Source organism: Urocitellus parryii, chromosome 5, assembly GCF_045843805.1.
Source record: "Urocitellus parryii isolate mUroPar1 chromosome 5, mUroPar1.hap1, whole genome shotgun sequence".
Classification (NCBI taxonomy): domain Eukaryota; kingdom Metazoa; phylum Chordata; class Mammalia; order Rodentia; family Sciuridae; genus Urocitellus; species Urocitellus parryii.
Window position 1 is genome coordinate 116,390,967 of NC_135535.1, and position 16,254 is coordinate 116,407,220.

Genomic DNA, 16,254 nt, shown 5'->3' on the forward strand with positions numbered 1-16,254 from the left:
TACTGTGTACTATTCAATGTAATTTATGATTGAAAAAATACTGTTGATATGACCTACCAATGAAAGGTCCTATAGAGTGAAAAGTTTTGCACTATAGAGAAACATTCTGAAATATTATATTTTCTGTTGCTGTTTCTTTGTCAGCTGGTATACTTTATTAATCATAGCATATAGTTTGAATTGTTTATGTGCTTACGGTTATGTCAGGTTTTCTTTTTGACATTATTAGATTTTGTGTCAAATTAATGTATGATTCAAATCCTTAAAAAACCCCACAAAATTATATAATTATAAATACTCGTGACCTATCAAAATCATTTTGTTCTTTTATTTTGTATAAATACTTGGTCTAGTCATTATAGATCATATTTTAAATTCTTTTTTATAGCATATCACATACTATACCAAAAATATAAAAATACAAAATCTCTTTAATATATCAATTTTAAAAATAATTTTTGTTAGTCCCACAGGGATTATCTGATAGGAAATACTATTTGAATCTAATAAACATATATTAAGCCTCACCTTGGTTCCAAATATTTGCTATCTGCTATAGTAGTCTGTAGCTTTTGAGCTCTTGATATGTGCCTAATATTGTTGAGCTGTGCTGTGCATGTAAAATATACATCATTTTTCAGAGATTTGGCACAAAAAAAAGGAATGTAACAAAATCTCATTAATTTTATATTGATCAACATGTTGAAATGATAATATTTTGGATATATTGGGTTAAATAAAATATATTATTAAACTTACTTTCACCTGCTTCTTTGTATTTTTTAATTTAAGATTACATATGTGGCTCACATTTGTGGTTCACCTTACATTTCTGTCAAATAGTACTGTTTTATTTCCATTTATTCATTTTTCCATATTTTCATTTATTTTTTTCAAATTAATAATCACAACTTTATAGGGTAGACATTTTCATTAAGTCTCAGTTTTCCCATTTTATAATTGGGAAAACTGAGACTTAGTGAAGTGACAGACCCATATACAAACCTACAGATTCTGATTTCCTTTTCTTTGCTTTTTCTATACCCCCTGGACTGCTCCCTCTACTATTAAACATGAATGCAAATTGAAGGCAGCTTTGGGGATTTAATTGTTTCTAATAATTTTTATATAAAAGAATTAAAATCAGTTGAACACAGAATAGAAGGGAATGGATCTACTTAATCTTCTGTGTTCATTTCCCCCCCACCCCCCGACACTTAATAGTCAATAGTGATTGCCTTTGTGTCTATAGTCATTTGGTTTTAGTTTTTATTTATTTGTAAAAGTCTTTTCAGTCTCTGGCATCACAGGTACACAGAAAGGTATCCACAGTTGCTGTCAAGGTCTAAGATGCCTCTTAGATGTTTTTATAATTCAAATATTTTATATAATAATTGCATAAATTGCATATAGTTTTCATATTCTCTGATGACATTTTCTTTTCTTTTCTTTTTTAAAAGACAGGGTCTTGCTAAGTTACCCAGGCTGGGCTTGGATTTGTGATCCTCCTACCTCAGCCTCCTTAGTAGGTGGGATTATAGGAAAGCTTCATGGTACCTGGCTCTCTTGGTCTTTCAAGAAGACTCTGTCCCCTCAAGCTCTGTGTAGTCAAGAATCTCACCTTGGTGTCCTGGCATTTCACTTTGTTCTGTGTATATCATAGACCATATTTAGGCATTTCAGGTAAACAGTAGTGAAGTTGATAACAGGTTCATAGTGAGTTTTCTCAGTTTTTTAGATGGGAAAATAAATCAGTGTCTAAAGCTATAGCTATCCTTCTCTTGAATAGGATGAATTTAGAAAAGCAAAATAAAGAAGGTTTCAAAAATCCCAAATTCTCCTCAGTTAGCCAAAACAATAAATATTTGATGAATAAAGAAATTTTGAATTTTGATCAAACACAAAGTAGATTATTTTATTTTAGGAAAAAGGTCTTTAAACTTTACTGTAATGAGATTTGAACTAAACAGAGGAAGAGTAAAAGAAATAGGGTGAAAATTCATTAAAGTTAGGATGAAATTTCATTCATTCATTCAACAAACGTTTACTGAACCTCTTACTGTCTGCCAGGTATTATATTACATTATATGGTTTTAACTCATTTAATTCCCATAACTTTTTCTTGGAAATAGTGTTATTCCTGTTTTATAACTAAGGATAATGAGGTTAAAGAGATTAGGTAGTATACCATGACCCATGATATTTTGAGATGGAAACATCATTTGAATGGGGAAAAATCAACTTCAAGATCCAGGGCTCAGCTGTGCATCGTGGCATACATGTGTAATCCCAGCTACTTGGGAGGCTGAGGCAGGAGGATCATGAGTTCAAGGTCAGATTAGGCAACATGGGACCCTTTCTCAAAAACAAAGAAAAAAAGAGACGCTTATGCCTGAGGAGACTCTCAAATAAAAAATAATTTAACAAAGCTGAATTTGACCATGTCTTTTATATTATTCTCCTAGCATAACTCTTTACTATGTTTTCCTTTTCACAACTAAATAAAATTATAATATGTGGATGTATACTTTAGAGGTATATTTTGTCAAATATATTGAACTACTTAACTTGTGGAGAGAAATGACAGAGTTCAAATTAGGAAAGGAAATTAGAAATAGTTGACATAAATAGAACATTTAAGATGCAACCGAAGAATATGTTATAACATAACATCAAATTCTTATTAGAAAGAGGAAAGGTCTCTAACCACTAATATAAGCTTCTACCTTAAGAAAATAGAAAGATAAAAAAATTAAACCCAAAAGGAGCAGAAGAAATGAAATAAAAATAAGAGCAGAAGTCAATGAAATAAACAGAAAAATAATAAAATTAGTGAAACCAAAAGCTGATTCTTTGAAAGTAAGTAGTCAATAAAATCAATAAGCCCCTGGTGAGACTGATCAAGGAAAAAAGGGAGAAAGAGAGAGAGGACTCTGCGAATAACCGCAGAAATGAAAGGATTATCTGTCAAAGGATAATAAGGAAGTGCTATGAACTATTCTATGCACATAGATTCAGCAACTTAGATGAACTGATTTATGATTGCAAGATAAAAATCATAAAATTCACTCAGAATTAGTCAACGTGAATAGTTCCATATCTATTAAGAAACCTGAATTTGTGAAGAAGAAAAAAAAACTTGTGAAAAAGAAAATTCTAGACTCAGATACTTTCATTGGTGAATTCTACCAATCCTTCAAGGAAGGAATAATACCAATTCTGAACAATCTCATTCAGAAAATAGAAGAGAAGGGAATGGTTCCCAGTTCATTTCATGAGGGTAGCATTACCATGCTATCAAAATAAGATGAAGACATTACAAGAAAAGAAAATTATGGACTAATATCCCCTTTGAATATAAATACAAATATACTCAACACAATGTGAGCAAAACAATATTTGTAACAGTGGCATTCAGTATAGCCAAATGGTGGGAAATACCCAATGTCTATCAATGTAAAAAAAATGTGATACATTCAAATAACGTATTTGACCTTAAGAAGAAACAGAATTATAATGCTACAACATTGGATGAACAGTGAAGTGAAATAAGCCAGGGGCTAGGGTTGTAGTTCAGTGGTAGAGTACTTGCCTCACACGCGTGGGGTACTGGGTTCAATCCTCAGCACCACAGAAAAATAATAAATAAAAATAAAGATATTGTGTCCATCTACAGCTAAAAAAATATTTAATAAATAGTTAAGTAAGTAAAAATAAATAAGCCAGGCACAAAAAGTATTGTATGACTTCACTTTTATTAGGCACTTAGAGTATTCAAATTCATAGGAGTCAGAAGTAGAACGGGTGGTTATGAGGGTTATGAAGAAGGGGAGAATGGGAAGTCCTCATTTAATGGGTATAGAATTTTAGTTTGGATGAGGAATAAGTTTTGGCGAAGGATGATGGGCATGGTGGCACACGTGTAATTCCAGCTATTGTGAATGCACTTAGTCACTGAACTGGTACACTTTAAAACAGTAAATTTTATGTTTTTAAATGTTTTACCACAATAAAATAGGAAAAAGAACAGATAGAGCATTCCTAATCCCAAAATCTACAATACCCTGAAATCCAAAACTTTTTAAGTACTACCATTGACACTGTTTCAAATTTCAGAGTATTTTAGATTTAGATTTTTAGGTCAGAGATATGCAACTGGTGAAGTTTATGCAAATATTCCCAATTCAAAAAAGTTCCAAAATCTGAAACACTTCTGGTCTCTAGCATTTCAGATAAAGATGAAGTTTTTAGATGCTTGATTTCTTTGAAAGTAGCCAATAAAACCAATACAATAAGCCCCTGGCAAGTTTGCTCAAGGAAAAATGGGGAGTGGGGGGAGAGAGAGAGAGAGAGAGAGGATTCTGCAGATAAACAGCATCAAAAATGAAAGGATTACCTGCAGGTCCTGTACCAGCACGCTGAATCCAGTACCTCATAAAGAGGATATGTTATGGACCTTATAATTTGCTATAATTTAGATCCTCCATACAAAAGCACCGCTAGATTTACTTTTTTAAAGCACAAACCTAATCAAGTCATTTTCCTTCTGAAAATCTTCAATCTACCAAGTAAACTTTTTCACCTGACATTCAAAGCTTGCTATAGTTGGGTCACAGTTTACTTTTTTGACCAAGTCTACTACCCCTCTTGCATATTTGTGTGATGCTCTAGCACAACTGAGGCTTTCCAGAATGCTTTTCTCTCTATGCTTTTACATGTCTTCTTTTTTCCTCCTTGAATTCTCCCCTTCCTCCTGACCAATCTTTACCAGATAAATTGGACTTATATTTCAGAATCTAACTAAATTTTCCCTCTCCTGAATGTTTTTGTAATTTCACTATCTGGTTATCCAACTGGGTTATCTCTTTACAACATATACCTTCTCTCTCTACCCCCCTGCCCCGATCCCCCACATTGTTATTTATTATTTATATATTTTGCAGTACTGGGGATTGAACCCAGGATTGTGTGTGCCAGACAAGAGCTCTACCAATGAGCACTACCTTCATCCCTGTACTGTATATCTCTTAACTTTCCCAAGCATTTATTCTACACTTGCCTATTGGTACTGATTCTATGCCAGAGCCTGGAAGTTCAAGAATGAATAAGATAAGTCCCTTCCTCCAAGTTTAGCATCCTCACACAAAAGACAGGCATATAAACATATGTGTTTCAAATAACATTTTAAATGCTTACCCAGAAATAAATAAAAGGTACTTACTAGTTGTACTTCTATTTTACCTTATGTATAACATTAGTCATAGTTTTTCTATTAAGAGTACAAACACCTTCAGGACCAGATATCTCTGTATTCATCTCTAGCACTTAATTTCTTGCATTAAGTGTGCATAATTAAATGCTGGCAATTAGTGCTGAGTTGTTTTTATTGGATTTCTTTATCAAGGCAACTAATAAATCTTAACCAAAAATTTCACAACTATTTCTTTAGTCTTTTTCTTATTGGACATTATCAGCAGGCATTAAGCAACCTTAAAATCCTGTGTGGCAATGGAATATTACTCAGCTATAAAAGAGAATAAAATCATGGCATTTGCAGGTAAATGGATGGAGTTAGAAAAGATAATGCTAAGTGAAGTTAGCCAAATGCCAAATGTTTTCTCTGATTTAAGGAGGCTGATTCATAGGGGGTGAAGGGGGAATATAGGAGGAATAGACAAATTCTAGATAGGGAAGAGGGTTGGAAGGGGAAAGGAGGGAGCATGGGGTTAGAAATGTTGGTGGGATGTGATGGTCATTATTATCCAAAGTACATGTATGAAGACAGGAATTGGTATGAATATACTTTGTATACAACCAGAGATATGAAAAATTGTGCTCTATATGTGTATTAAGAATTGTAATGCATTCCTCTGTCATATATAAATTTTTTAAAAAATCCTGTGTGGTTCCTGAATAGAAACTCAAAGCACTAAATAATTTTAGCACTTTACACAGGAACTAATCTGTTCCTTAAGGTTAATTTCACATAGATAGTAGTAACAGCCAAAAGTTGCTGGAAATAATTGTGAGTTATGAGAATGCCATCTATCCTATTAGATAGATGTGAGATATCTGTTAGTTCTAGGATGAAATATAAGGTGGGAAAATGTTTGATTCATCTGTGTGAATATAATAATGCACAATGCATATATATATGTGTGTGTATATATATATCATATATATGTAATATGTGTTCTTTATGAAATTTTATTTAGGTTCTAAAATCTCTAGGGATGTAGCCTTAAAATTATTAGACTCTCATTGAAATATTATGATTTAAGATGTTTATTCACTACAAATTTGATATTTTAATTATCATATATGAAAACAAGTCATATCCTTATATTCCCATGGCTTTGTTAAACCATGGCAATGAAGTTCAAATAGTAAGGCTTATGTTACAGATATTTTATCTGCAAATGAAATAAGACACTTTTTTGTTTCTTATAGAAACAACCAAATATGTAGCTCTTTATTTAAAAAGAGGTAGTATTAGCAAACACTCAGTTTAAATAGAATCTTGTGAGCATTTATTATAAAAGAAAAAATAACAATTTCATGAAATTAAAATCTTCTATTCTTCTCAGTACACCTTTTTAAAAAATGAAAAGGTAAAACATAGACTGGAAAAAAGTATTGGGAATGCATACAGCTTACATAGCACTTATATTGAGCACTTATATTTAGGTGCTCATATGTCTTGGGTTTCTACCTAGGAGTGGAATTTGTGGAGTCATAGTGTAGGGATTTGTTTATCTTTAGCAGATAGTGCCAAATGGTTTTCTAAAGTTGTGTGCCTACTTATATTCTCACCAACAATGTGTAAGAGTTCTAGTTGCTCCATATCCTTTTAAAACTTGATATTATTGGTTCTTTTAATTTAGCTTTCTTGGGAATTCTGACATGATAGCTTATTATGATTTTAATTTGCATTTTTACATAACTGATCATGTTGAGCATTTCTTTTATGCTTCTTGGACATTATAAAAACAAATATATAACTTTTTATAATAAACAGGTAGTAATATCAAATACTAAATTTGGATATGTAGATTAAAGCTGGATTGTAGATTAAAGATTAAAGCTATTCAGGAATACCTCCTGAATATCTAAAATTTAAAAGACTGATATTGCTATATGTTAATGGGGATGAAGAGCAAGTGAAACTCACACATTACTGGTGAGAGAGTAAAATGCTACAACCACTTTGGAGTCATCAATTTCTTATATATTTAAGCATATAATTACCATGCGATCCAGCCAACTGCCACTCATAGGTATTTACTGAAGAGAAATGAAATGAAAACTATATCCACAGACTCCTACACAAATGTTCATGCCAGTTTTATTCATAATAGTGAAAGGGAGTAACCCAGATGGCTATCAATAAGTGGATAAACAAATTGTGGTGCACTCATATAATGGAATACTACTCAGCAATAAAAATAATTGAACTATTGATGTATTCAACAACACAGATGAATTTCAAAAACATGTTGAACAAAAGAAGCCATCTTCACAGAAGTATATACTACATGATTCCATTTATATGAAGTCTAAGAATAGGCAAAACTAATCTGTGGTGATAAAAATCAGAAAATGGTTCCCTCTGGGGTTGGTGGTAGAAGTGAGGGTTGTAGGTGTTGACTGGAAAAGGATGATAAGAATGTTTTAGATCTTGTTTTGGGTTGTAGTTACATGAGACTGTGCTATTCTCAAAACTCACTGAACAGAGAACATTTTAGAATCTATATTTTATTGTATATAAATTATTTCCCAGTTTTTAAAAGTAGAAATAATTGAACTTTATAAAATGAGATTTTAAAGAAACGAATACTCAAGTATAGCTTGTTATCTTTCTTTTCCTTTTGCCATGGGGAGATGGAACCCAGGGCCTCCTACATGATAGGCAAGAACTACACCCCCAGCCCTTGCCATTCTTTTTTTATCCTGACATTCGTTAACCACTATTTCATCTAACTCTGATCTCTCATAGGTTGATTAGGATATTACACTAACTCTCCTGAAGTTGCATCTTGGCTTCCTCAACCTGGAAATGTAGCAATCCTTGTTCTAAACATATCCACAGTACTTTCAACCAGTATGATACCAAAAGCCTTTGATGTAGCTTGACCTCAACTGAAAGTTTGAGCTAATGTGGGGTAAAAGACATAGTTTAGTTTGCATTTCTCATTTCCAGATCACTTAATATATACCCCTTGGCCTTAGCTTGAGACATCTTCTGTCTTCACAGGGTCAGAGAAAAAAAAGTCTTCTGTTTGTAGAAAATATGAAAACCAATACAACTTAATCTTTTTCCTGAATAGAAGGAATTGATCTTCTATTTTGGTCTTAAGAGTCAGTTTTTCAAAAAGTCAGATTTGTAGCATCTAGATTTCAATCCTTTCCCTAAAGCAAATGTATAACAAATGATTAAAGTGTAAACATTAATTTCTTCCACAGCTCCAGTTAAAATGTACCTGTATACACCCTTAATAAATAATACCAATGAGAGAGTCAAATTTGCAATGATAGGTTATAATTGGGAAGCAACATTGTTCACTGTACTTAGAATGCATTTTATGAAATCTTTTCTCTGCCATTATATATCATTAATTAATTGGTTACTGATTATGTAAGCATGATTAATAAATTATAGGCCCCTATGGACTGAGACCATAGCTTATATTTTATTTATATTCTCTAATACCAAATGAACACAGAAAACAAATAGATCTGGATATGAGAGAGACATGTACAATGGACTTACGGTAATTCACAAATCATTTACATTAATTCTAGAATTGTTACTTATGTATATATGTCTAATGATTTTGTCTAGCATTTTGAAGCATCAGTATGCTTAAGATAAAGCTTTGAAAATATTCTGCTTGGAGTGATTGATTCAAAAGATCTAAACATTTGCCCAGCTTTCAAAAATTCCTTCCTATTCCCCACGTAATGGTAGAGATTGAAAATGCCATCTCTTAAACTATTACCAAGCAGTAATTAAAACTGAACTGTGTACTTTGCCCTTTCTGTGGCTGAGGATACTGACAAATCCATGCTTTTTAAGTCTTCTAGACTTCAGGCTACATGGGAGAAAAAAAAATTCTTCCAATTTAACAAATTCTAAGACCCTGAGATTTTATCACTCTTTTCTTAATCTTGGAATCAATTTAAACAGTTATTACAGAAGCAATTTGTAAGGTTAATAGTGAACCATGTGTAAATTTATTACTAAGAAAATGAAAGCCACATGATCTGCCCATAAATAATTGATAGTTTATTTTTCCATTTGAAGATATTTATCATATATTGATAGTCTCAAATAGTTCTTAATCTTCATTAGGTCATAAAAGCCTTTGAGAATCTGATAAATTTTTTTCCTCCCTCCCCCTTCCTTCCCACCTCTTTTTTTCCTCCCCTCCCTCCCTTCTTTTTTTTTAAAGAGAGAGAGAGAGAGAGACAGAATTTTAATATTTATTTTTTTGTTATCGGCGGACACAACATCTTTGTTGGTATGTGGTGCTGAGGATCGAACCCGGGCTGCACGCATGCCAGGCAAGCTCGCTACCACTTGAGCCACATCCCCAGCCCCCCTCCCTTCTTTTTTTCCTTCCTCCTCTCTCCTTCTTGTCCTCCCTTCCTCAAATATTTTTTAATAGCCTACCACGTACCAGGTATTGTTCCAGGAGGCCTATGCTTTGTACCTCTCCATCCTCTGAAATACCTATTTGCATATATACATACCATTTAACAGATAATTTTAGGGATATTATTGAACTTCTGAAATGCTCTAGGGTCAAGAAACATCTTAAATATAATTATACAGCTAAAAATACTTGACATTCTTGCCAGGCAGAAGCTTAGTATTTGCAGGAATAATAATAGAATGCCTTTCTTTTTAGGATTACCCAGCAATATAGATCTTCAAAGTAAACTCATTCAAATTATGAATAATGTGGAATGGGAGACAAGGAATTTGCTATGTCATATCCAGACTAGGCAACCTATACAATCTTGAAGTTCTCTTACTGTGTGTGAGAGGAGTAGTTGGTTGCCCCAGGTAACCTTCAAGAACTTTTAGTCTGTGCTTCTTAATGAGAAAGAAAAGAAGGCCACTGAAATTTAAAAATTATAATGTGATCACTTTAATCTTTGTGTCTTTAATCTTCCTTTACCATTCTAACTGAAAAATTGACCTATTTATTATTCCCCATTGCATAGAGAGCTAGTGTGTTTTAATATATGATTAAGGGTTACACATCTACTATGACTTGAGTGATGGAACTTGTCATTCTGACCTTAAATCCAGAATTAACTTTTTCTTCTCTGTCAGTACTCCACTCATGCTGAAAAGAAGGGATCTAAACTCTGAAGGAGACAATTTATCTAAAGAATTGCCAAAGAAGTCTCTGTTGGGCATAGTGACACATGCCTGTAAATCCCAATGACTTGGGGGCTCAGGCAGGAGGATAAAAAGTTTGAGACCAGCCTCAGCAACTTAACAAAACCCTGTTTCCAAAAAAATAGGGCTGGGGTTGTGGCTCAGCAGTAGAGTGCTCGTCTAGCACATGAGGGGCCCTGGGTTCTATCTTCAGCACCACATAAAAAATAATAAATAAATAAATAAATAAAGGTATTGTGTCCAACTACAACTAAAAAATAAATATATTAAAAAAAATTAAAAGGGCCTGGGATGTAGCTCAGTGGTAAAATACCATTGGGTTCAATCCCCAGTATCTGCCCCCCCCCCAAAAATAAAATGCTTTTAAAGACTTCAAGTAAAATTTCACTTTTGAGCCTTGGTATCTGGATTTCATAGTTTGTTTTTCCATGTGTTGAGTGGTGATATCTGATAACTCCTTGAAACACACACACAAGCATGTGTATGATAATGGGTAAACCATACTTCTTTTCATCCAGACCACACAACTTCTACAACTTCTACACTTCCATCATAAACGAGTAGGGACTCACATATAGGACAGTCACCTTAGTGGGGGGGGGGGAATATGTATACACACACACACACACACACACACACACACACTTATTTAACTTAACAACCTGGCATGCTTTGATGAAGAAGAACCCATGTGGCAAAATTATATAGGTGACATATAGCTACTATGTGAGAATCATATAGGTGACATATAGCTACTATGTGAGAATATAATCAAAGTAGAGTCCCTGAACCATGAATATTTAAGATTCTTGGCTTTACCAAGAAACCATCCATGTAGTAATGCTATTTGGATTCATACACTGCAGTTGAGGCTTAGAATTGTATGATATTTTATATTTTTGTTTGAGAAAACCCAGTTTGAGGCCTAGAAGAAGTTTAAATCTTGGCAGAGACAGTTTGAATTCCAAAACATTTCTTCAACGCTTAGTGAGTGAAGCATCTTTAGTCTGTCTGCCCTAACACAGTACTTTGCATATTGTAAGTGGTCATTATGGCTGTATTGAGTTGTTCATGTGTATTCTTTTACATTCTGTTTTTTATGTTACTGGGTTTTGTCCAGAACTTATTTAGAAAATGGTTTCGAATAATCTAATTCAGGAATCAAGTTTAATTTACTTCTTAAACCCACAGAAGGAAAATTTATAATTGTTCCACATTCTTATTGGTTTTGGAGGAAGAAAAGCTATTTTGACCAAGAACTGATGTTAGAATTGTTCTATATACAACCTAAGGGCTTTTATTTCAGAGTAGAACCAAAACATGACTTAACTGCTTACAACTAAAAAGACTTGGAAAAGTGGTGTGTCCTATATCCATATTCATGGATTAGAGTCAAAATTTTAAAAGTACAGAAACTCTTGAGTCACTTTTCTTGTATTAGAAAGTAGCAATAAAATCTTCTGATTAAACCAAGGCTATATAAAATCTTAGAAATTTTTCAGTGACCATGTGTTTTATAGTTAGGCTATTTTCAGCAAAGCTGTTTCTGTCATTGTTAAACACTTGATTAAATCATCTGATTCAAATATGAGGACGTCTGTTCTTCATTGTAATATATCTTTTACCTGTAGAAATACTCTCTGTTTTATATTTAGTTTAAACATACTTTTCTGACAAACTACAATTATGTAAAACTGGATTTATTTCCCTACATTAAGATTCACTTAAAGAATTTTCAGTGTGTTGCTGGAATAATTGACATTACATATAAATCTTATATTTTTAAGATAATTTAGGTACTTGTACATGTAAACTTGAGATTACTATTATCTGACATGACTGGAATATAAATAGAGTAGTTTTCTTCTAGACCAAGTTACTATTGGTTACTTTGTTCTGTGTTCTTTCATAATGAAGAGAAATGCGTTTGACTTTGCAGATTTGTTGTATACTTTGAGCTCTTCCTTGCTAGTGCCTGACAAGTAGTTCAGAAGAATGATATGTGGTAGAATTGTTGTAATAATAAACACACATAAAATGAGTATATTAGTGCCTGCACTCATATCCTAATGGCAAAATCCCATCAACATTACTTATGCCTACAGATGTGAAGTATTTGAGGCAAAAGAAACCCAGTGAAGTTCAAGGAAAATAGAAGGGACATTATTAGTTGCATCCTCATTCTGTAATCTCTGGTAGAAGGTGTCATTGAATGGTAGAGGTGTCTAACACATGTAGGCCACATTGCTTAATGAAGCCAGAATTTATATTAGCAAGGATTGCCCATGATTTGAGCTTTAAGTCTTCACTTTCAGTTTAACTCAGCAGTTATTTGAACAAATAACTCTGTTCCACACTAGTTGCTGTGCTGGATACATCAACATAACCCTACCCTCCAAGAGTTTATAGCCTAGTGAAGGGAACAGATATATAAATACATATATAAATACACACACACACACACACACACACACAAAAGTACACAAATGTACAAAAGAAGCTATGGGAACAGAGTAAAAATTGGGAGTTAGAAGAGTGAGAAATACTCGGTCTTCAAGGATGAATAGGGGTTCAAAGAAAGGAAGATGTTTAAGGAAATCCCTGTTTGGAATTTGTGGCCTAGGAAATTTTGAAATTAACCAGCAAGGTTATAAACAAAGTGAAAATATAAATTTATGTGGCCAAAAAAGCAGATTAAGTTGTTGATATTTCTATTTATTATAGTAGGCTTTTCCTACTTCCTAATTTTTTCAGAAGTTTCTTGACTCTCTTAAATCTCTTAGAGATTTCCCCTGAAATAAAATTAGGAATCAGTACACAAGGTAGAAGATTCCACCTGACTTTTTGTGACCCTGAAGGTAATAGCAAAAGTCAACATTCTCAATTGGGGAGGGTATGGCTTCTGTGTGGATTAGAAGATCTAATGACCTAGCATGCATTTGTTATAAAGGAAAACTTTCTGAAAGATAAATCCATCTTTTACTAGTATACTTATAGCGTACTAGTACATATTAATTTAATCCACATTAGCATAATACTTTAGTTACAGGTTTTTTGTTTACCTGTTTGTTTTTAATGGTCTTAACTTTCTAACGAAGTTTATTTAGAAAGGGGAGGGTTGTTTTTACTGTTCAGGTTTTCTACTGTTTCCCCCCTAATGCTCATGAGTATTAGTCACCCATAAAATAGAAACTGCTTCTCATCTGCTGTGAACCTTCCAATATCCCAACATCATGGGATCCCTGATTTGTGAGGTGCAGTAAAACTATGTCACATGAAAAGAACCAGACCTAGAACCAAAGATAACAGTGCTATGTAGACTCTCTGTGGCTGGTGAAGATTTTGTTTTACAAGATGTGTCCGTGTTTGGTTAGTAAAGCCAAAGCAGAAGGTGAATGAAAGAACATTACTTTAAAGGCATTAAAGAACACACCAAAGGAAAGCATTTTTTAGCGCAGACATTCCAAACTGGGTAGAAGCACAGAATCAGCACAGAGCCAGCCAAGCATGGCCTGTTTCCCATCTATGGATGCCAGTTACATAGGCAGCGAAATTGCTGTTCCGACACACACTGCTGTAAAAATACTGCCCCTACTAGAAACCTCCATTCCCCTGCTTTTTCCTTTCTCCTTCCTTCTTCTCTCATCTTTTCCTTCCTCATTCATTTCCTTTCTATCCTTCCTTTTTTCCTTTTGAGAGTCCACATGAACCTTGGTCTAAAGAAGACTTTTCCAATCTTATAGCCAAACCTAGAAATCAATCAAATATTAAAATGATTTTTTTTTTACTACTTCATTTATTTCTCCTGGAAGGCTGGAAGGGGCACATATTTTAGAGAAAACAGAATCAAGAAAATGACTGGCTAACCCTTCAAGCCTTGTTAAATCACAGGTTCTTCCTTAGCAAAATAGGTTACTGAACTGCACATTTCTTAGTTGACTAGCTGTTCTGAAATTTCACGGTTATAGCTTCGTAACTGTTAAAGTATCTTTCAGTCTTCCAAAGGGTGAGACTGCATGTGCCTGCTGCTTACCACCAAATCCTAGTCATCATCAGTATCATCCAACTTGTAAAAGCTTGAACAAAATAAATGGTGCAGTTAATCAAGAAATACTGTATTTAAAAAAAGTCTCTAAAATAGGCATTCACACCAAATGTATGATTAGATGCCTTCATCTTTACATTGAGATTATTATTCTAGTCATTTGAGAAATACTTCTTGAAAATAATGGAGTCTGAAGAAATTTTCTTAGAATTTTGCTCTATTCCAAAATGCCCAAAAGAGATTTGTGTAACTCGTCACTACCATGTTTCCATGGCTTTTGCTAGTAAAAGAGAGGACCTGTCAGCCTTCCAAGAAAAACACATTTCCCTTTCCTTTTGACAGGAATAAGTGAAGGGAGGGAAGGAAGCAAGAACAGACAGAAACAGTGAGCCCAAGCCCCACCAAAGCAGACAGCCTGACTATTTAAACTTTACCAGGCATCATTTAAACTAACGATAACATGCCTTCTTTTTAAAATTTACACAAACATTAGCCCAAATCCTTGTTAAATGATTACAAGCTACCATTTATGATTTGGAGTGGAAAGGTATTTGGGGTAAAATATAGAACAAATGCTAAATATCTTGGGCAGATTGAATAGAAATATTTGTTAGAAACATAGACAGAATGGGGTAAATCTAAAATGAACTAATGCACCATGCTAATGAGAATCAAAGGGTTCCAAATGAAAATGTGCATTTAAGTGATATTTGATGTTGGCTGTAATGACCTCCTAAGTCTCCTCTTAAAATTTGATTAGCTTGCTATTTTTCCACTAAAGAAACTTAAAAGAAGAAAATTCCATTATTGAATATAATCAGCTTGCTCTCTATCTTATCTGTGTGTACACACAAAGTTCAGACATGAAATCTAATATAGAAATTTTCATCTCCCTGATCTTTCTCACAGAATTAAAAGGAAAATAGTAGATAGGTGTTTTGCTATATAAAGGCAGTGTTGCATTCCTTGTTACCTGAAATATCATCTTTTCAGTTGAAAATTTTCAAAGAATAGCATTAACCAGGATTGTGCAATTTTAGGCAAAATTTCACAACGGTGCTGCTAAAGTCCCCATTAAATAAAAGAGGACTGCTGAAGAGATGAGTCCTTAGAGTGGAAAGCCATCAGCATGTGACTAGGTATCATTAGGCTGTAAAGAGTAAATTTGTAACCATGTTCTTCCTATTCTTCACTTCACTTTTGGTTTCTTACCTCCAGGAGAAATGTAGAAACAGTTGAGTTGAGCTTCATGCACCAATGTACCCTTGAACTTCACCTCTGTTTCGGCAGACAGGTGACTGGAGAGCGGCTGATATGCAGGTGTAGAGGGCTGAACAAATGCTCGGAGCATTGCAAATTCCCAGATGTGTACTAATAGGTTGATTTTAAAACTAAACAAATATCCTGCTTGTGATCTTTTCTCCTTGTAATTTTTTAAAACTCAGAAACTATTCCTGTAGTGACATTTTGGAGCCACAAAAGTTTACAAGGTCCATACAATAGCTGCAAATTTAGACTATTTTTAAGTTTTAGAATTCTAAAAGCACACCTTTTTGTTTCCTTGTCTTTTCCTACCTTCCCTGCTGTGCTTACTGCCAGTGTCTGGACAGGCCTCTCACCCAGTGGCTTTACAGGAAACCTTGGATTGAAATGTGAAGTTAATGGTTTCTGTCAGCCTGTCAGTTCATCACCTCCAGAAGGCATGATGAACTCTGGTTTTTGTATATCACCACGAGCTGTTCTGATATGCCCTCTTGTGTAGAAGAGTGATAGGTTTGTACAGAGGTTGGTAGACCTT

The 16,254-nt window shown here is 33.8% G+C and overlaps 2 protein-coding genes across 5 annotated transcripts in view; one reads left to right on the forward strand and one right to left on the reverse strand.

Annotated features, from left to right (window-relative positions):
* The window catches only part of Cacna1c (calcium voltage-gated channel subunit alpha1 C), a 697,711-nt gene extending 681,904 nt beyond the window's left edge, over positions 1-15,807 (reverse strand). For all 4 annotated transcript variants that reach the window (XM_077798896.1, XM_077798895.1, XM_077798894.1 and 1 more), the window contains exon 1: positions 15,669-15,807. In XM_077798896.1, the coding sequence (XP_077655022.1) occupies positions 15,669-15,807 (139 nt within the window). The remainder of the gene's footprint in view (positions 1-15,668) is intronic.
* The window catches only part of Dcp1b (decapping mRNA 1B), a 50,717-nt gene that overhangs the window by 11,379 nt on the left and 23,084 nt on the right, over positions 1-16,254 (forward strand). The gene's annotated exons all lie outside the window — the stretch shown is intronic.